Genomic DNA, 19,315 nt, shown 5'->3' with positions numbered 1-19,315 from the left:
ATGGATAGATAAAGTATGAATATAACTTTTCTTATGTGTTAGTAGAAAATTAGAAAGCTTGAATTTAATGAATGTGTTTTTCTACTCAATGCCATCAAATCACTTAGGACTTTCTTTGGCTTCATAAAATTACATACCACATTCACCACAATTTATAACATATATGTGGACAGTGTTTTCTCAAGTGCTAATAGAAATCAATGTATGCATAATTACATATATTTTAAATAAATGTTTTATATGTGTAATTACTTTAAATTTATGTTTGTATTCATCAGTTCTTAATAAAATACAAAAGTAATGTATTTTAAAAATCATTTCTTATAGGTATGTTCACATACGATGAATCTACAAAATTGTTTTGGTTTAATCCATCTTCTTTTGAAACTGAGGGTCAGTTTACTCTGATTGGCATAGTACTGGGTCTGGCTATTTACAATAACTGTATACTGGATGTACATTTTCCCATGGTTGTCTACAGAAAGCTAATGGGGAAAAAAGGAACTTTTCGTGACTTGGGAGACTCTCACCCAGTAAGTTGTCATTTTTTAAATTCAGTCTCTTTGATTTTATTTAAATGCAAATATACAATTTAATTTATATCAAAATTTTAAAAGTTTTCATTTAGAATCTTTGTTGATACTTTTATCCGTAAGATAAAAAATGTTTTAACCTGACCAAAGTACCATGAACACTTAAAAACTCAAAGGGGGACATTTTTATATATTGCTGTCAGCACGAAGCTTTTTAAGACTGATTCCATAGAGAAATGTTTCTAAACATTTTGTTTATATTTTAGTGAAATCTTATGAGATGGACAGGTAAAATCAGAGCAGTCCTGGCTAAGAGTCTTGGTGTGCCTGCTCCCACCTCCCCCACCCCCACCTTGAGACACCACAGAATTTCTCATAGAGCACAGTGTGACATCTATTGCTAAATTGGTGGTGTGGGTTTTTCAGCAGAGAATGGGACATCACAGTGACTGCCAGTGTTTCTTTTGTAGGTTGGAAACTATTTGGGAGACTGGAGGGATACTAGCTATCCTTTTTATAAAATTTTCATTGATAAGGTTTTTGTTTTTATTGTCTTTTAAGAAGGGTGATATAAATTATTTGTTGTATTTTATAGTTCTATAGTGGCCTCAATTTACTATTTCTGGTTGCTAGGTTCTATATCAGAGTTTAAAAGATTTACTGGAGTACGAAGGGAATGTGGAAGATGACATGATGATCACTTTCCAGATATCACAAACAGATCTTTTTGGTAACCCAATGATGTATGATCTAAAGGAAAATGGTGATAAAATTCCAATTACAAATGAAAACAGGAAGGTAATAAATGTTTTATGTCATCATTTTTTGTCTCTTCATTAATAATTTCAAAGCATGTATGCTTATAACTTTTAAAGAAGCATCTAATATAGTCTGTACAAAAAAACACAAGAAATCCAGTAACCAAGTTTATGTAAATGCTGGAGTCCAGTTTTCTAAATCATGGATGTAAGTTGGTATGAAAGCACACAGTTGGGCACTAAACCCATTTTAGAGAAAGAGAACATGAGGTAGGAGATAGTTCATAGCTAAGTGTGGTTGTAGGATAAAGCAAGAAGCAGGGTATTTTCCACATTAAGCTATAAGCAGGAACCTCATGATTAAGGACCTTATCATAGACAAATAAAAATTACATTTAATTTACACATGTGTATCCTGTTTGTGATACAAAGACATTTCTGAAAAGTATTTTTTACATCAGATGTGGATTTCTGTTGACTAAAATGTGTTCGTCTGGAATGGGACTAACCCAGAACATAACAGGAAAAAATTATGACAAAGATACAGTACACCTTTAAGAAACATGTTTCTATTGATATTTTTTGATTAAATATTATACACACTAAGGGTACAAAGCACATTTTCCTTTTATGATTTGATATAGTAGTTTGTGTCAGTCAACACTTCAGTATTTTTTGCTGAACTGGATACAGCAGGCACCTTACCAAATATTCTGTGGTAGACAACATGGGACTTCCGGGTTTGCTCAAATCAAATACATTGTACTCTCTTAAAATGTTGGCATTTATAAATAGATGGATACATGGTTTAAATGTTACTGTTTGCATACCTAGTTGAGGGAACCTAAAAAGTTATATGCATCTCTAGCATTTATATTTAGTTTTGTTTAATACAATATCAAAATTGACATTTATATCATATATGACAGTTTTATGTGTATGGCCTTTTCATAGCTTAATATTGGCTACAGAATTGTGAAATTATAAGTAGTAGTTTTCTTCGTAGGTGTAAAACTGAATTTTTTTTCTTGGAAAAAATTAAAGAGCTATGCAGCCCAATAACTTGTGTTTTGTTTGCATAGCATATTATAAGAGGTTCTTGTGATTAATGTTTCCTACAGGAATTTGTCAATCTTTATTCTGACTACATTCTCAATAAATCAGTAGAAAAACAGTTCAAGGCTTTTCGGAGAGGTTTTCATATGGTGACCAATGAATCTCCCTTAAAGTACTTATTCAGACCAGAAGAAATTGAATTGCTTATATGTGGAAGCCGGGTAAGAAAGCAGGTGTCTGCAAAAAGTCATGGATCGATTTATTGTTTGTAATGATACAGCAGTGTAGAAGATACTAAGACATATTTTCTTGAATTTGCAGAATCTAGATTTCCAGGCACTAGAAGAAACTACAGAATATGACGGTGGCTATACCAGGGATTCTGTTCTGATTAGGTGAGGTACTTAATTCTTCAAAGAAGATTTGATTCATTAAAGGGGTGTGTGATTTTGCTTCAGATCTTTATCTCTAGGTACTAATTCCCAAATAAGCAAACTCACAAATTCTCATCTATATACTTAGATTTGTTTTTGTAATATAATCACCAATTTTCAGAGTTAATCTTGTGATGAAGTGTTGTTATATGTAAGTCTCATGTTTTCTCCTGCATTTGGGGTATAGATTATCTAATATTTCTTGTGATACTGGTTAGAGTATTCTTACTGCTGATAAGATAATTAAAATAAGGCTACCACTTTTGCATATTTTTCCTTTCTTTTGAATTCTGCATTTGTGAACTGTTACATGGCTACTCAGGATCAAGCACTTTTTGAGTGAAATGGTAGTCTTTCATTTAATTCTTAAGATAATATGTCCAGATACATATTAGTATTTCCATTTTACACCTTAAGAAACTGAACCCTGAACTCCCACAGAAAGATGTGGAGGTTCCCAGTTCTATCTGCTTTTAAGCAAATGCCCTTACTACTGTACTGTCTGCTTCCGTGTACTCTGCCATCCAATTCTCCCTGCTGAGATTGGTTCAAGAGACAAAGATACACTTTTGGCACCCACTGGTGGATTGCAGTGAGAAGGCCTGCAAACAGGTACCTTCCTGGAAGTTGTCTCCAAAGGTTATTATTGCTCTAAGACTCAAGTATATAAACACTAGAATGAATATCAATTATCTAGCAGTAAACATTATTTTTATATTATACAGTTGACCCTTGAACAACACAGCTATGAACTTCATGGTCCCCCTGACATGCAGGTTTATTTTCTCAACTAAGGGCAGATCCAGCATTGGTGGGAATCAGAACCTACATATACAGGGGGCTGATTTCTATATATGCCAGTTCCACATGGGGCAATTATGGAACTTGAGTATGCATGGATTTTCATATACACAGGTGGTCCTGGAACCAATCCCTGTCACATATAACAAGGGATGGCTGTATGTTACATTATATTCATTTGTTCTGTTATCTTATAAGGTTCTTCATCCTGGTTTGTGAGAAGTTACCAGTATTTCTTCATTTTGGTGCACCTTTGGTCATTTCTGGCAGCAGTGGTGAATGTTATTTACTCTTAGCAACCTCTGTGCTGCTATCTATTCAGAGTTTCAAAGGTGATTCATTAAAGGGTTGGGATAACATGGTGATGAGAGAACCCTACTTGTTAGTCACAAGGAATATAACAGCAATATCTCTGTAATATGATTTATAAGATACAATTTCTAATAGTAATGAAAAAAGTCAAATGTTGATCTCTAAAGGGTAAGAGAAATTATCTTTGAAATTAAGGTTTTAATTTTATTTCTAGCTTTTTATAACAACATAATCCATACTTGGTATGTATCTTAAGATCATTTTTAAATGTATGGTTTGAAGGGCAAACTAGTGTTATGTGAAAAATGACAGAGTAGCTTCCAACTCATCCTCAGAGTTGATGATGTTCTAAACCTTTTCTAACTAAATTCAGCTTCTTTTCTCAATATAAATATGAAAATATTAATTCATTAAACAGTCTACAAGTAGATAGTTGAAGACTTAATGCTTTTAATAACAGGGGGAAAAGGGCAATACAGGCATCTCACTTTACTGCACTCTGCAGATACTGAGTTTTTTTGGTGGCAACCCTGCATCAAGCAGGTCTGTCAGCACCATTTTCCAACAAATATGCTTAATTCATTAGCATTTTTAGCAATTATTTTAAATTAAGATAGTACTAATATTTAGACATAATACCATTACACACTTGACCAAAGTATAGTGTAAACGTAACTTTTATATGCACTGGGAAACAAAAAAATTTGTGTGACTCACTTAACTGCCATAATCACCTTATTTGCCATGGTCTAAAACTGAACTGGCAGTAGTATGCCTGTGTAGGTATTTTGGTTAGTATTTATTGTATGCAGAATTCATAAAAATAAAAACCGTGAGGCTGTTTATTTAATATGTAAACCACTAGAAATAAGATTGTTTAATTTTTTTTTTTTTTTTTTAATGGAGTCTTGCTCTGTCACCCAGGCTGGAATGCAGTGGCGCGGTCTGGGCTCACTGTAGCCTCTGCTTCCTGGGTTCAAGTCATTCTCCTGCCTCAGCCTCCTGAGTAGCTGGGAATACAGGTGTGCACCAGTACGCCTGGCTAATTTTTCTATTTTTAGTAGAGATGGGGTTTTGCCACGTTGGCTAAGCTGGTCTTAAACTCCTCAGCCTCCCAAAATGCCAAGATTATAGGTTTGAGCCACTGTGCCTGGCAAAATCAACTCTGAATCTGAATCAAACCTTTGAAACAAAAATTACCAGTCAAAAAAACTTGCAGTCCCTGCTCTTAACTTTGAAAAAGTGACATGGAGAGGGACATTTGGAAAGATGTTTCTAGGAAGTCAACAAGAAATAAAATCATGGAGAGCTTTTTCAGCAACTGAAAAAAGACATGCAAAAAAGGCCGAGACGGGCAGATGACCTGAAGCCAGCAGTTTGAAACCAGCCTGGCCAACATGGTGAAACCCCATCTCTACTGAAAAATACAAAATTGTAATCCCAGTTACTCTGGAGGCTGAGGCAGAAGAATCTCTTGAACCTGGGAGGTGGAGATAGCACTGAGCCTAGATTGTACCACTGCACTCCAGCTGGGATGACAGAGTGATACTCCATCTCAACAAAAAGAAAAACAGATCCAGAGTTTATTTCCTTCTCAAATACCTCATAGATATTGGTTTGTAGGGATAATTTAGGCTCATTCACTTTGTCTTTTCTGGTAATTTTTATCACGGATTCTGATTGCCTAGATTTGCTAATTCATTAAGGGTTGCAAAATTGTGATATTCGAATTCTTTATTCTTCCTTCATTACCTGTAATACTTTTGAAGAAAAACTCTGTGACTACCCTAAATTGCAGATCCACATATATGATCTGTACACATGTATATAAATATGCACATATCAGATAAGATAGTGCTTAATTATTACCCATTACTCATTTTCAAATAATGTGATTCTCTAACTGCTCTCTAAATGTTACCAGTGTGGTGGTAATAATGGTGGTGTCTACATTGTGTGGGGTAAAATGTGAATACAGTGAAATACCCAGGGCTTAACTGGGTTAGTTTCAAAAAATTACATTTATGCAGCCATATTTCAGTCAAGGTATAGACTATGTTCATTAACACAGATTTCCCATATTTTTCCTTCAAGTGAATCTCCATACCCCATTAGAACAGACAATAACTGTTGTAATTGCTGTCACTATAGATTACTTTTGTCTGCTCTTGAATTTCTTATGAATGGAATCATATAATATATACTTGTACTGCATCTAGACTCTTTAGGTTAACAGAACATTTTCAAGATTCATCCATGTTATTGCGTTTATTGTGCCTTTTTAAAAATTATAGAGTAGTGTTGCATTATATGAATATGCAAAATTTGCTTTTTACCTGTTGGTGGACAGCTGGATTGTTTCCAGTTTGGAGCTGTTGTGAATAAAGCTGTATACAGTGTTATTGTGGAAATGTTTTATTTCTCTTGGGCAAACATGTAGGCCTAGAGTTTCCAAGGCATCTAGTAGGTACATATTTAACTAAAAGTATCTTTTCCTCATTTTTGTATTTCTTTTGACTCCAGATATTTTCTGCAAAATACAGCAATTGCCTTATCCTTAGTTTTGCTTTTTTTTGTTTCAGTTATCTTTGGTCAGCAGTGGTCCAAAAACATTAAGTGGAAAATTCCTTGAATAACTCAGGGTTTTTGATGTATGGGGCAGGGGGGAGTGGGTTGCTTGCTTGTTCATTTGTTGGCTTTTTTAAGAGAGAAAATCTCGCTGGAGTGCAGTAGCATGACTGCAGCTTATTATAAATTTAAACTCCTGGGCTCATGCAATCTTCTTACCTCAGCCTTCTGAGTAGCTGGTGCTACAGTGTACACCACCATCCCTAGCTAATTTTTAGTTTTTGTTTTGTTTGGTTTTGTTTGGTAGAAACAGTCTCACTGTTTTATCCAGGGTGGTCTCAAACCCCTGGCCTCTAGCATTTCTTCCACCTTAGCCTTCCAAAACTCTGGGATTACAGGCGTGAGCCACTGCACCCAGCCAACAACTCTTGAGTTTTAAATTATGCACTATTCTGAATAACATGGTGAAATCTCCCACCTCTCCACCCAGGGCATTATCCCTTTTCCCAGTATATCCACATTGTCTAGACTACCCACCACTTTTAGTCTATTGGTTATCAGATCAACTGTTGTAGTATCAATGCTTGTGTTCAGGTAACCTTTATTTTACTTAATGGCCCTAAAGCACAAGAGCAGTGATGGAAATTCAGATGTGCCAGAGAAGCCGGAAAGTGCTTCCTTTAAGTGAAAAGGTGAAAGTTCCTGACTTAATAAGGATAGAATTAAAAAATCCTATGTTGAAGTTGCTAAAATCTATGGTAAGAAAGAATGAATCTTTTATCCATGAAATTGTGAAGGAAAAATAAATCATGCATAGTATTTACAGGGTTCGGTACTATCTGCAATTTCAGACATCTGCGGGAGGTCTTGGAACTTATTCTCCATGGATAAGTGGGGAATACTGTGTAGTCTCTATAAAAGGCCCATTTCTGATATGTATTTTATGATTACTTTCTCTACGTCTGTGGCTTTTTTTTCATTTTCTTGTCTTCTGATGAGCAGAAATTATTAATTTTTTGAGGTCTACTTTGTCTTTTATAGTTTTTTTTAATGTCCTTTTATATCTTTGCCTAGCCCAGAGACACAAATATCTTATGTTTTCTTCTACTAGTAGAATACAGGTTTAACTTTTATGTATAAATCTGTGATCCACCACCAATGAATGTTTATGATGTAGTTAGATAGTGGATGTCATTCATTTTCTAAATCGTTTTATTTATTTGTTAAAGAGACTTTCCTTTCCCCATTGAATTGCTTTTGCACTTTGGTTGAAAATCAATGTGTGTGTGATCTTGTTTCTGGACTCTCCATTCTGTTCTATTAATTTGTTTTGTCCTTTTGCCAAAACCACACTGTTAATGGTTACTGCAGCTTCATATCAGATGCTGTGAGTCCCACAAATTTTTCATTAGGTCGCTTTATTTTATTTGCATATAAATACTAGAATCAGTTAATTTCTACAAACAAAAAAAAAGGGGCAAAGCCTGCAGAGATTTTGATTTGGGTTGCTTTGATTGGGGTAGGTCAATTTGGGGGGAATTCACATTTTAACAATATGGATTCTTCCAGTCCTTGAACACTGTATCTCTCTCCATTCATTTAGATGTTTGTTCACTTCGCTTAGCATTGTTTTATAGTTTTTATTGTTGAAATCATGTACTTTTTGGTCAGGAATAAATTTGAAATATGTTTCTGATGCTACTGACATTTTTAAATGCTGCTTTTCAGTTGTTTTTTACCACTATCTTGAAATAAAATGGATTTTTGTATATTGACTTTGTATCCTATAACCTTTCTAAATTGACTTATTCTAGTACTTATTTAATAGATTCTTAGGGTTTTCTGGTAAACAGTTATGTCATCTACAAATTAAAACAGGTTTATTTATTTCCAATCTTTATGTGATTCGAAGGTATTCTTACTTTATTCCTCATTTTATTGAGAGACTATAATATTTACCATTAACTGTGATGTTAGTTGTAAACAAAATGTTTGTATTTCTCTGGGATTAAATAACAAGAGTGCATTTGGTTTTTTACTGTTGAGTCTGAAGGGTACTTTTTGTATTCTAGATATGATCTTCCTTCATTGAATTGCTTTTTCACATGTTAAAAATCAGTTGAGAATATTTATATAGATCAGTTTCTGAGTTGGTTTGGCAAAAGACACAAACTTACAGCTTCAAGGGTTTGTTTCATTTATTTTGAGGCTCTGTCATTTGGTTCATACCCACTTAGAATCATTATGTCTTGGTGATTGGTCCTTTATCATTATATAAGGTTTTTCTGTTTTGCAATTTTCTTTGCTCTGAATCTGATGTGAATGTAATCATTTCTGGGTTTTTTTAATTAATGATTAATTTAAAGATTTGCATAATCTTTTACTATCATTTTACTTTCATCCTGTGTTGCTGAATTTGAAATGAATTCCTTGTAAACAGCACATGGTGGTCATTTTAAAGAAACTGTTAGTCTCTGCCTTTTGTTTGTTTAAGACCATTTATATTTAAGATAATTATTGATATGTTAGAGCTGAAGTCTGCTGTTTTGTTTTCTGTTTCTATCTTCAGTTTATTTTTTATTTTGTTTTTTTGCCTTCCATGATTATTTGAACATTTTTGAAGATTTTCTCTTGATTTATTTGTAGTGTATTTTGTGTGTGTTTTGTTTGGTTGTTTTTTGGTTTTTTGTTTTGTTTTGTTTTTTTGAGATGGGGTTTCACTCTGTCGTGCAGGCTGGAATGCAGTGGTGCAGTCTCAGCTCGTGCAACCTCCACCTCCTGCATTCAAGCAGTTCTCCTGCCTCAGCCTCCTGAGTAGCTGGGACTACAGGTGCATGCCACCATGCCTGGCTAATTTTTGTATTTTTATTAGAGACGAGTTTTGCCATATTGGCCAAGCTGGTCTCAAACTACTGGCCTCATGATCTGCCTGCCTCGGCCTCCCAAGTGCTGGGATTACAGGCGTGAGCCACCACGCCTGGCCTTTTATGTATTTTTTATAGTTATTTTCACAGTCATTTTCATGGTCATTGTGGGTATCACATTATACATAAATGTGATTTACCACCATTCACTGCTGTCAACACCATCACTTGGAATGAGATGTGGAAATCTTACTTTCAGTTAGGTCTCTTTCCCCACTTTTAAATAGTATTGTTTTGAGGATTAATGCTGTTACAGTTTTTGTATTGATTATCCAATATGACTTAGAACTTATGAAGAGAGTGATCCTCTGTTGTATATAGCCATGTTTCTGCTATTTCCACTATTTTTTCCAAGATTCCATTTTTTATTATTTCCATTAGCCAGTTTTCAAAGGCAGGTCTGCTAATGAGAAATTCTTTTTATTTTTCTCTTTTTGAAAATGACTTTATTTTCCTTTTATTCCTGAAGAATAGTTTTATTTATGCTATTTGGAGTTCACTCAGCTTCTTGAAGCTGTAAGTTTGTCTTTTTTGCCAAACATGGAAAATTTGTTCAACCATTATTTCTTCAGATGTTCCTTCAGCGTCATTCTTGTCTTCATTCTAGGCCTCTGATGATACAAATGTTGAGTCATTTGTTATTGTTCCACATGTACCTGAGCACGGTTCGTTTTTCACTCTATTTTCTCTCTTTTGTTCAGATTTCTATCCTTTGTCATCTTCAGTCTGCTGTTGAGCCCATCTAATGATTATTTTTCGCTTATTGTATTTTTTAGGTCTATAATTTCCATTTGCTTTTTTTTCCTTATAACTTCTGTTTCTTTGCTGAGATTTTCTATTGTTTCGTTTTTGAAACAGTAGAACTTATAATTGCTTGTCAAATCATTTCTATGATGGCTGCATTAAGATCCTTGTCAGATAATTTCAACATCTTACTCATCCCAGTGTTGGCGTTGATTTTCTTTCCTTCATGTGATTTTCCTGGTTCTTGGTATGACAGATAATTTTTGGATTGTGTCTCAGGCATTTTAGTTATTATATCAGGAGACTGTCCTTTTAAAAAATTTTTACTTCAGTGGTAACCTGTTTAGGTTTAGCATGTTAGGTGCTAGCATATGTTTGTGGGCTGTGGTTCCAATGACCATTTTTCAGAGCCTTTGTGGTGCTGTTTCGGTTTGTTGCTTTTATCTTACTCCGCTGGGGCTCGCACTGGTTCCTAGTGGTCCTGCTTGAGGGGGCTTCTCCAGGCTGATCTGCGCAGAGTGTGTTTGGGTGGGGGACGAGGGACCCCTACTAGATTTTCGTGGGCTGGAGAGTGTTTCCTGAGCCTTGTGCCTCTCGTAGCAGGCTCTCCCATGCCTGGTGTTCCTGGCAGTGCTCCTGCCCGCTCTGTGTCCCTGGACTGTACATCACTTGCAGGAAAAGTGAACACTGCCAGACCAATTAATTATAGGAGAATTCCTCCTGCCAGTGCTCAGCAGCACTATGTCTCTGGACCAGCAAGGAGAGTCTCAGGCATGGCTTCATTTCTTTTTTAAGATTTTTCTTCTGTCTTCAGTTTCTTTGGTACTATTGTTGTGCTTTATTCACTTTTATATTTCTTCTAGTTTAGTTTTAGTTTCTTTGCATTTGATGTGTTTTCTTTGCATTTCTAATTACTCCTTAGTTGTGTCATGTCTTGTCTTCAGTTACCCTTATTCTGAAATTTCCCATTTCTAATTTATTTTTTAAATTCTTTTTAGCTCAATTTGAAATTTGTGTACAGTTTTTATCTATTTGCATATCGTTTGGTGTACTTTATAGGGACATCATTCTCATGTACATGCACATATTCTTTCTCTAATAATTACACTGTTTGACTCTGTTTTGTTGCTTATTTTTTTTTTTTTGTAAGTGAAATGAGTTTCCCATAATGGCATGAGGGAGAGATGGGCTAAGATAACTTTTCTTGGTTTTTGGGGAAGGGGAGAAGTCTGTGTTTTTGTAAAATGGTCAAAAATATGCCCTTGTGCTTTCTGAAACTTCCTCCTTCCCCACATATATTTGCACTTTTTTTGTTCTTTATTATGTTTGATCTGTTCCATTTGGAAGTTATTCCTGGAAGTTTCTCCTTGGTACAAGATTTGTTTTGCGGGGGATTTAGTGTTCAGGAGTTTTAAGGGCCCAGAGCTTACTGCATCATGATCCCTTTGTAATGATCTGCAAATTAGATCCTGTAGAACTTTTTAAAACTTTAAGCCGTTTTCAAATTGGCCTTTGCTTTCCAGTGGGTTGGCAGTTTTGAGGTTTTCCTGTTCTCAGGGCTGTAAGAAACCCAGGCAGTTCCCTTCCATCTGCTCTTGTAGTCAGTTGTCAGAACTTTGTTTCTGTCCACTTACATGCAGTGGTTCATGGTTTTGTTGTAGATAATGTCTCTGGGTCTTTGGTTTTCCCATTTAGTTTGCTCCTTTTGTAGGTGAGATTGGGAGGAAATAAAAGCAAAACCAAAATAACTACGTCATTGCCATCATCATCTTTCCAGAACCTGTTATCGCCCTTCACGTGATTTTTGTATTTATCAGTATCATTACCTGAATGTATTATCTCATTGGGGATTGCAAAATGGCTATCTGGGGGGAAAAAATTTCCATCTGTTTGTCCTACATCTATACCTGGCACTCTTTTTTCTCATCATTGGGTGCCATTTGATTACCCTGAAAAAGTTCTACTGAAAAGGCCTAAAATATATTTAAGATTTTTAAAGTAAGGAGTTAATGTAATAATTTTAGTGGTGACAATTTAATTTTGTTTTTTGGTTGTTTTTTTCTGCATTTTTGAATATTATGAACTCATAAATGTTTTTATATTTAATAGGTTTCGCAGTCATTATTCTAAATGATATTCAAATTGCGTAGCCTTGGTGTGCTTTTAAAATGACCCTATTAGATTTTGAAATTTCTGCTTAATCTCGAACATTCATTCTCAGTCCTGGAATAAATTGTTTTCCCAATGAATTGTTGGAGAATGGCATTTAGAAGTCAGATTTTAGATGCATAGTATGGCCTTTGCTTTATGAATGTTACTACTTGTAGGCTTCATCAGGGCGGAACTAGGATAAGTATCCTTCTAGTATATCCTGAGAATCGCCCCACACCACTGCACGGGCATTTTCCATTGTGTTTTGTATGACTGAATACTGCCACGTTGTGTGGATGCTGCATAGCTTATCAGTATTTATGGGCATCGAGGTTATTTTTAACCTTTTGCTATTAGTACTAATGTCACAGTGAATCCGCTTATGTTCGTGCATTATTCCTTACATATGTAAGGTATCATTAAGATAAATTGTTAGAAGCAGGATTGTTGCATCAGATGGTAGATGCATGTATAATTTTGCAAGACACTGCCAAATTCTCCTTCACAGAAAAGTAACATTTTGCATTCCCACCAGCAGTTTACAACAGTAGCTCTTTTCTTAAAACTTTCCAAACAGAATGTGTTGTTAAAAGTGGATGTTTACTTATCTGCCAGTTGAGAAATGATATTTTACTGTACTTACAATTTTTGAGTTTACCTCAGTTATGGATGAAGATGAGCATTTTTTTTGTACTTAAGAGCTGTTTATAGTTTTACAAAGTCTTTTGCTCATTTTGCTGCTCAGTTGGTAATTTTATTTTTAGAAACTTTATATATTAAGGAGATTAGCCCTTTAACTCGGTAAATTTGCAACTGTTTTTTCCCAGTTTGTCATTTGTCTTTTAACCTTATGTTTATGTAGTTAGCCATTAATCTTTCTTGTTATTCAGCTTTGATATGCATTTCTTTAATTATGTTTCTTTTTTTCATTTTCTTGGTTTTTAATTTTCTAGACTCTATATCCTCAGTAGAAATTTTAGTCATATTGCTTCTTCTTTGGTTACCGTATAATAAAATTAGCCTTTACTTGCAAAATTATTACTTTGCATATTTCTTATTTTTTAGTATTCTTATTTCCATTTCAGATGTGCTCATTTCTCTCTGAATTTGCATTTCTCATCACTGGTGCTCTTTTTTGTCTGCTGCTGCATTCTCCCTTTGTGTTGGAATGTGGTGTTAGGGGTTTCCCATTGTTTTATGACTGAATTTTTCTGGTGTACTTTCGTCTTCCAGAAAGTTTTCCATCTCATTTGCCAGACTTTCTCCATAATATATTTGGACTTTGGAATCCTGTTTTTGTTTGTTTCTATAATAGATGTTAGTTTTTTCTGGACCTGTCATTACTAGACCTCATGGTGGAGCAGGGAGGAATTTGCATGGCCTTAGGAGTCTTGGTTGAAGGGATCCCTCTTCTGTTGCTTTAGTAAGGGCAGAATCACTTTCTGATTTTTCAGCTCCATTTAGCTTAATTAAGAATCTTTTTCATTAGGTGCTTCCATCCCTTTAGAGCCACTTGAGGGACACTTCAGCTTTCCAAGGTACCACCTTCCTTTCATGCATGGTGCCTTCCTGAGACTGCCATTGCTGGACCCAAGTACTTTTCTATAGTCCTTCCTTTAACCACCCTGTTGCCAGTCCTCTCTGGCCTCCGCAGTGCTCTGTTGAGGGGCAGGTGGTGGGGAGTCCGGCCTTCCTGGGTGATCCCTAATCAGTATGAATCTGTACACACCACTCTTCCATGTAGCTCCTGCTGGACCCTGCTCATTTCCCCACTTCTGTGACATTTGGAGTCTGTTCCTCTGTCTCCTGGTTTTACTCTAGACATAGGTCATAGGTGTTTTTATTTCTCCCCTTTGTGATCTGGATAGATTTTTAGAGATGTGAGTAGGATATGATCGACACAGCCACCACTTTTATGTAGAAACCTGGAAGCTTCATTTGTTCTTTAGCTTTCTAAATGAATGCATTCTTTCTATTTAATTCAAAATGTTAATGTAACATACATAACACTTAACAGGAAGAGAAGAATTTGGTTCCCTAATTGTTTTCATTGTATAAAATTTTAAAGGTTTTGTTTAAAAGACCAAAGAAGCTCCATAATGATATAACCAGACTGGTCACTGGTCACTGTGACCACTGCTCATCTGCCATTTCCTGCAGGGTCTGTCTCCACTCTTGGGTGGTGCTCTTTGATCTGCCTCCTTAGGTGTAGCTGGTTCAGTTAAGCTTCAGAGGCCTCCTGCAGTGTGAGGAGGCTTTATTACCCCCCACTGCAGGGCAGCTTTTCTGCTATGTTGGAGGGCTCTGTGCTACAGCAGACTTGTTTCTTCTTGCCAGCCACCCAAAAGGAATGTCGTGAACTGGGGTCTGATTCCTTTCCTCCTCAACTGGGATATGCTCCTGCAAGTTTCATGTCCAGTTTTCTGTTCTTGTGTATTTCTTTTCTGTTTTCTCTTGCTGACTGGTAGATTCATAGAGGGGCAGGGAAAGGAAGTGGCAAGAGATTGGAGAAAGCCAAGAATTCTAATAAAGGTTTTCATTTATTTCAGATTAATGGTGTTGCAGCAACAAAAATGCCAGCATTTTGATAATAAAAATAGTATGTTGGAATATTAGAATATCAAAAACTAGAAAAATATAATTACTGATTTGGGATGTGTGATATTCTCTGCTAACCTTTCTGGAAAGAACTTTCTTTTTTCTTTTTTGGAGGGGAGGTGGGGTGGAGTTTTGCTCTTGTTTCCCAGGCTGGAGTGCAGAGACGCAACCTCAGCTCTCTGCAGCCTCCACCTCCTGAGTTCAAATGATTCTCCTGCCTCAGCCTCCCAAGTAGCTGAGATAACAGGTTCCTGCCACCACACCCAGCTAATTTTTGTATTTTAGTAGAGACAGGGTTTCACCATGTTTGTCAGGCTGGTCTTGAACCCCTGACCTGAGGTGATCCACCCGCCAAAGCCTCCCAAAGTGCTGGGATTACAGGCATGAGCCACTGCACCTGGCTCTGGAAATAACTTTGTAAATAAATATTAAGATGCATTTTATATTTATAACCAACTAAAAATACTTTTTTTGAATCTTAAAATTATTTAGCAACTACTTGTATATATGTTTTATAGACACCTGATTATTCAGACAAACTTCAAGATAGCACTTCATAAGCTTACATTTCGCCTTTTAGAACTCAGACTAACATTAAGTGTCATTAAAACATCGCTTTTATTACATAGATTTTAAGAATGCCACAGGGATAAATCATTCTCTTAAAATAACTGCATATGGCAGAAATGTCAGAATAATTCTCCTCCTCCATACACAGCACATGTTACTTGATAAAAGTATTCTAGTTCATATAAAAATTGAACTGTTGTATTACTGCTATTAGGTATGTGGTTGTTTGGATTTGGGGCCAGGTGGGTTTGGGGGGCGGGAAGCTCTTTTTTCTTTCGTCCTTAATCTGTATCACTTTTTCCCCCCAAAGTTGAGTTAAAGGATGAGTAGACCAGGAGAATAAAAGAGAAAGGATAAATAAAATATATACCCAAAGGCACCTGGAGTTATTTCACAATATTCCTTTCAGTCTTTTTCAATTCATAGGATTTTGTCTTTTGTTCATTACTGACTACATGAAGTGATTATAACATAGTTTACATAGTCACTTCCTGTTACACACTTTGGTTTTCTCGATTTTTTTTACTACTGTAGTACTAATATTTTACTATATTATTGTAATCCTAAATATTTATTTATTCAGAACTGTTTAAGGAAAATTTGCTTGGAAATTATTCAGTCACCAGAAGTGTTCCTGATGTTAACTTCCAAGTTGCCTCTTAATATAGTTTTAGTTTAAATCGTAAGTTTATATTAGTACCAGTTATAATGAATGCCAAACTGAAACCAGTATTATATCTTTTCTCATTAGGGAGTTCTGGGAAATCGTTCATTCATTTACAGATGAACAGAAAAGACTCTTCTTGCAGTTTACCACAGGCACAGACAGAGCACCTGTGGGAGGACTAGGAAAATTAAAGATGATTATAGCCAAAAATGGCCCAGACACAGAAAGGTAATCACTAAGTTGTGACTGTATATCCACCGAAAACCTTCCGTTCCCCATCATACATGTATCAACTGTCTTTCTGGCTTCTAAGCACATTCGTGATTTTATATACAAATCTCCAAATCATATTAAACAGTTGAGAAAACATTTTGCTGTCATTGTGTGAGGAAACTTTTAAAAAATTGGCCTAGTTAAAAATTCTGGAGCTCACATTGGTTTGGAATTTTTCAAATTAGTATGATTCATTCACTTTTTTGATTCCCAGCGTGTTAATTTAAAGGCTTATTATATGATAATCTATTTAGAATGGTTAAATTGAGGCTTAGAAGACTATTACTCGATTATGCCAGAATCCTATTATGAAATGATTTTCATAATCATATTGCCAGCAGTATCTCTAATAAGCATTTAAGAGCACACACTTTAAAATCTTGTAAACCAGATTTGAATATTTTCTCCACTTTAGAGGAAGTTGCTTAACTTCTCAATAACGTAACCTCTAAAATGCTACTGATGTCCTCTGTGATTTGGTTGTGGAAAGATTTAGTTAAAATGAACTGTAAGAATTAATTACCTAAAACAGTATCTGGTATGTAGTAATAACTCAATGGATGCAGTATCTTATCATCATCACTAGCTTTGAGTCATTTATAGGATAAAGACAAACTGATGTTTGGTAGTTACACAACCAAAAGTTTATGATTTGCATTAATGTATAGTTTGCATTGCAAACCATCTCAACTACAGATACCATCTATAAATAGAAGCATTTAATTCTAAGTGTATTTCCCATGACTTACTATTTTCCTATTTCTTTTCCCCTTCTCTCTATGTAGGTTACCTACATCTCATACTTGCTTTAATGTGCTTTTACTTCCGGAATATTCAAGCAAAGAAAAACTTAAAGAGAGATTGTTGAAGGCCATCACATATGCCAAAGGATTTGGCATGCTGTAAAACAAAACAAAACAAAAAAAGGAAGGAAAAAAAAAGAAAAAATTTAAAAAATTTAAAAAATATAATGAGGGATAAATTTTGGTGGTGATAGTGTCCCAGTACAAAAAGGCTGTAAGATAGTGAACCACAGCAGTCACCTATGTCTGTGCCTCCCTTCTTTATTGGGGACATATGGGCTGGAACAGCAGATTTCAGCTACATATATGAACAAATCCTTTATTATTATTATAATTATTTTTTTGCGTGAAAGTGTTACATATTCTTTCACTTGTATGTACAGAGAGGTTTTTCTGAATATTTATTTTAAGGGTTAAATCACTTTTGCTTGTGTTTATTACTGCTTGAGGTTGAGCCTTTTGAGTATTTAAAAAATATATACCAACAGAACTACTCTCCCAAGGAAAATATTGCCACCATTAGTAGACCATGTAACCTTCAAGTACGTGCTACTTTTATGTCCCTGTATCTAACTCAAATCAGGAACTGTATTTTTTTTTTAATGATTTGCTTTTGAAACTTGAATCTTGAAAACAGTGTGATGCGATTACTGCTGTTCTAGCCCCCAAAGAGTTTTCTGTGCAAAATCTTGAGAATCAATAAAGATGGAAGGGAGAAATTGGAATGTTTTAACTGCAGCCCTCAGAACTTTAGTAACAGCACAACAAATTAAAAACAACTCATGCCACAGTATGTTGTCTTCATGTGTCTTGCAATGAACTGTTTCAGTAGCCAATCCTCTTTCTTAGTATATGAAAGGACAGGGATTTTTGTTCTTGTTGTTCTTGTTATTTTAAGTTTACTGGGGAAAGTGCATTTGGCCAAATGAAATGGTAGTCAAGCCTATTACAACAAAGTTAGGAAGTTTGTTGTTTATTATAAACAAAAAGCATGTGAAAGTGCACTTAAGATAGAGTTTTTATTAATTACTTATTACCTAGATTTTAAATAGACAATCCAAAGTCTCCCCTTCGTGTTGCCATCATCTTGTTAAATCAGCCATTTTATCGAGGCACGTGATCAGTGTTGCAACATAATGAAAAAGATGGCTACTGTGCCTTGTGTTACTTAATCATAGCTGACCTGGAAGTGAATGAAACTATTACTCCTAAGATTACACTGTATAGCCCCACAGGTTAAATTTAATTCAAAACATGTTAAACATTACTTTCGTGTACTATGGAAAAGTACAAATAGGTTTACATTACTGGATTTTCAGAAGTAAGTAGTTTCCCCTTTCCTAGTCTTCTGTGTATGTGATGTTAATTTCTTTTATTGCATTATCAAATAAAAGGATTATGTATTTTTAACTAAGGTGAGACATTGATATATCCTTTTGCTACAAGCTATAGCTAATGTGCTGAGCTTGTGCCTTGGTGATTGTTTTAACTGATTACTGAAGATTAACCTGATGATTTGTTTGAAATTGGCAGGAAAAATGCAGCTTTCAAATCATTGGGGGGAGAAAAAGGATGTCTTTCAGGATTATTTTAATTTTTTTCATAATTGAAACAGAACTGTTATGTACCATAATGCTAAATAAAACTGTGGCACTTTTCACCATTATTTAGTGGGAAAAAAAAGACAATGCTTTCCATATTGTGATAAGGTAACATGGGGTTTTTCTGGGCCAGCCTGTTAAGGTACGTATGCTACCTTGATGAAAGGGACCTTTGTGCAACTGTAGTCATCTTAAAGGATTCTCATCCACTGTGCTTCTTAATGTGTAATGAAAGTGAGGAGAAATTAAATACTCTGAGGGCGTTTTATATAATAAATTCGTGAAGAAATGTGTGCTCTTCAGTTCTCAAGTTTTATTATTACGGTATTGATGATCTGCAATTGTAATATTGTGTCCCTATGACAAATTTTAAAGTGGCAATTGAAATAGGTTATCAGATGCAGAATTCACATCAAATAAACTTCGTTAACAAAGAGTCAAAGTGAACCTACCCTTAAAATTTTAGAGGAAAAAAAAAATCATTGGTTGCACAGACTAGCTGGTAATTTAGCTTGCTTAATT

At 35.2% G+C, this 19,315-nt stretch overlaps 1 protein-coding gene across 5 annotated transcripts in view; it reads left to right on the top strand.

The window, feature by feature from the left end:
- The window catches only part of UBE3A (ubiquitin protein ligase E3A), a 92,971-nt gene extending 73,876 nt beyond the window's left edge, over positions 1–19,095 (top strand). For all 5 annotated transcript variants that reach the window (XM_012460370.3, XM_064367818.1, XM_012460371.2 and 2 more), the window contains 6 exons: positions 328–533; positions 1,167–1,331; positions 2,413–2,568; positions 2,669–2,742; positions 16,201–16,344; positions 17,175–19,095. In XM_012460370.3, the coding sequence (XP_012315793.1) occupies positions 328–533; positions 1,167–1,331; positions 2,413–2,568; positions 2,669–2,742; positions 16,201–16,344; positions 17,175–17,295 (866 nt within the window). In that variant the 3' untranslated portion in view covers positions 17,296–19,095. The remainder of the gene's footprint in view (positions 1–327; positions 534–1,166; positions 1,332–2,412; positions 2,569–2,668; positions 2,743–16,200; positions 16,345–17,174) is intronic.
- Positions 19,096–19,315: the final 220 nt, after the last annotated feature.

Source organism: Aotus nancymaae, unplaced genomic scaffold, assembly GCF_030222135.1.
Source record: "Aotus nancymaae isolate 86718 unplaced genomic scaffold, 86718_ANA_hifiasm-v0.15.2.pri h1tg000075l, whole genome shotgun sequence".
Classification (NCBI taxonomy): domain Eukaryota; kingdom Metazoa; phylum Chordata; class Mammalia; order Primates; family Aotidae; genus Aotus; species Aotus nancymaae.
Note: the sequence above shows the minus strand (reverse complement) of the source record. Positions and strands in the feature narration are given on the sequence as shown.